This window comes from Acanthamoeba castellanii (assembly GCF_000313135.1).
Source record: "Acanthamoeba castellanii str. Neff unplaced genomic scaffold scf7180000084776, whole genome shotgun sequence".
Lineage (NCBI taxonomy): Eukaryota > Discosea > Longamoebia > Acanthamoebidae > Acanthamoeba > Acanthamoeba castellanii.
The window spans coordinates 606,469-608,383 of NW_004457586.1; the positions used below are offsets into that span (position 1 = coordinate 606,469).

Sequence of the window (1,915 nt, forward strand, 5' to 3'; positions counted from 1 at the left end):
GGCGCAAGTGGTGAGCGACCCCGCAGTCAACGACGGCGTCGTCCGTGTTCATCTGTACACCTCACCTCGCCCTTCCCAATGGTGCTGTGTGCGTTCCACCCCAGTATGGCTGACAATGCGTGCTCCTCTGTTGTGCAGAGACGAGATTTCGTTCCGCGTCGATCTCGACTTCCATTACTCGGCTCTTCTCATCTCTGGCGGCGGCGATGCCTCAGTCAACGTCATACTCAATGTACCTGCACCAAAGCCGCACGAACCTACACGTTGCTTGATCGTAGCTGGCCGCTTCTCATTCTAATGATGTCGCTACCGTCTCTCAGATGGACATCGATCTGGTGTTCTTGAACCGCGGTGGCGAGCCGCAAGTCTATGCCGGGTCGGTCAACCCCAACCTCCAGAAGTTTGATGTATCTGTTCACGGCGGAGCTTCGTACGTGCTGCTGCCCTTCCATCTGCGACCGTTCGAGCTACCCAGGTGTGTATGTATGGCTAACACTCGCTTCTTCAGGTGGTTCTATGGCGTGTTTGTCGACATCTTCAAGGGGAAGATAAAGGACGCCTTCGTCTCGGCCCTGAAGCAACAGGTGACTGCTGCCATTTCGGACATCAACCAGCAGTACCACCCCTCTCTCATCGTCGTCATCATCATCATCATCATTGTCATTCTCTTCTTGTTTTTGTTAGAAGTGTTTAACTGGTGTGACCGATTGAACTCTCCAGGTACGTTGCCAGCTTCCCGGTCAAGACGGCGGTGAACGATGTTGTCGGCATCAATTACGCTCTCGTGTACGAGCCCGTCAACCCTTACATTGCGTCCTTTGGCGCCCTCACCAATCACATCGGTATGCAGGTTGACTTGATTTTTGTTTCAATTGCTCTTGATCACTCGAGTTCTCACCCGTTCTGCATGCAGGCCGCTTCTATTGGCTCAACGGCACCACCAACTGCCCCTACCCTTCGGGCGAAATGATCCCAGGTTCGTACACTTGCCTCGCATCATATTTTCCCCAATCATTCAGCTCATGAGCTCACGAGGTGTGGTCAGACTTGGAGCAGTTGGGTGACAGAAACCTACAGCTCATGGCGCACGAGAGCTTCATCACCTCGGTCGGCTGCGCCTATCTTGCCGCGGGTCCACTCACTTCTCCCAAAGCAACTCTCGCCCTGAGGCGCCATTATTCTCACGGCTGGTCCCTTTCTCCTTCAGGCAAACTGGCGCTCACCTTGGATCAATCCTCCATCCCGCCCAACTTCCCTGTGCAGCTGAACACGACCTACTGGCAGTTCTTTTTGCCCAATTTGTACGCCTCCACCACGTATTCCTCACAGTTCAGACTACGTCCGACGTTTGACACTGTCCATCATGTACCAGGTACTTCAAGTTCCCGAATGCTGGGATGAAGTTTGAGGTGGTGGGCACCTCTCCTCCTGTGACGACCATCGGCACCACTGGTACACACACCCACACTTCTCAGCGGATCACACACGTAACGTATGTTGTGTTGCTCTAGCTTTACCTCACGACGCCCACTCCCCCAAATGCATTGCACTCTGCAGCGCTTGGCGAGACGATGACCTTCAATACCACCTGCTATGCCATCCTTAGCGACGGAACTACGGTTCCCGCTTTCACGCTCGGTACCGATGTCGCTATCGGATTCACAGTACGAATGGCACTCCAGCTTCTGCTCGTGTGCGTTGTGCGCGTGCGCTAACGTACGTTCCAGGTGGCTCTCACGAAGGGCAACCTCACGGCAAACTTTGATTCATTCAAGGTCGGCCTGAGCCTGCTGGTACGGCACCGCGGCACGCCTCGCATGCGTTCTAATTTCTCAACAGCCTGATCGTTCTTACTGTACCATCCACCTGTCGTGGTGTCATCACGCCCCAGGCATCTGCCATCGGCACGTTCGAC

The 1,915-nt window shown here is 54.5% G+C and overlaps 1 protein-coding gene across 1 annotated transcript; it reads left to right on the forward strand.

Annotated features, from left to right (window-relative positions):
* Window positions 1-78: 78 nt before the first annotated feature.
* On the forward strand, window positions 79-1,793 carry ACA1_281820 (uncharacterized protein; the record flags this gene model as incomplete). Its single annotated transcript, XM_004344741.1, has 11 exons — window positions 79-86; window positions 139-232; window positions 321-475; window positions 509-616; window positions 733-842; window positions 914-976; window positions 1,046-1,132; window positions 1,208-1,301; window positions 1,373-1,452; window positions 1,558-1,664; window positions 1,728-1,793. Coding segments are annotated over 11 exons (972 nt in total), but the record flags the coding sequence as incomplete, so codon positions are not given.
* Window positions 1,794-1,915: the final 122 nt, after the last annotated feature.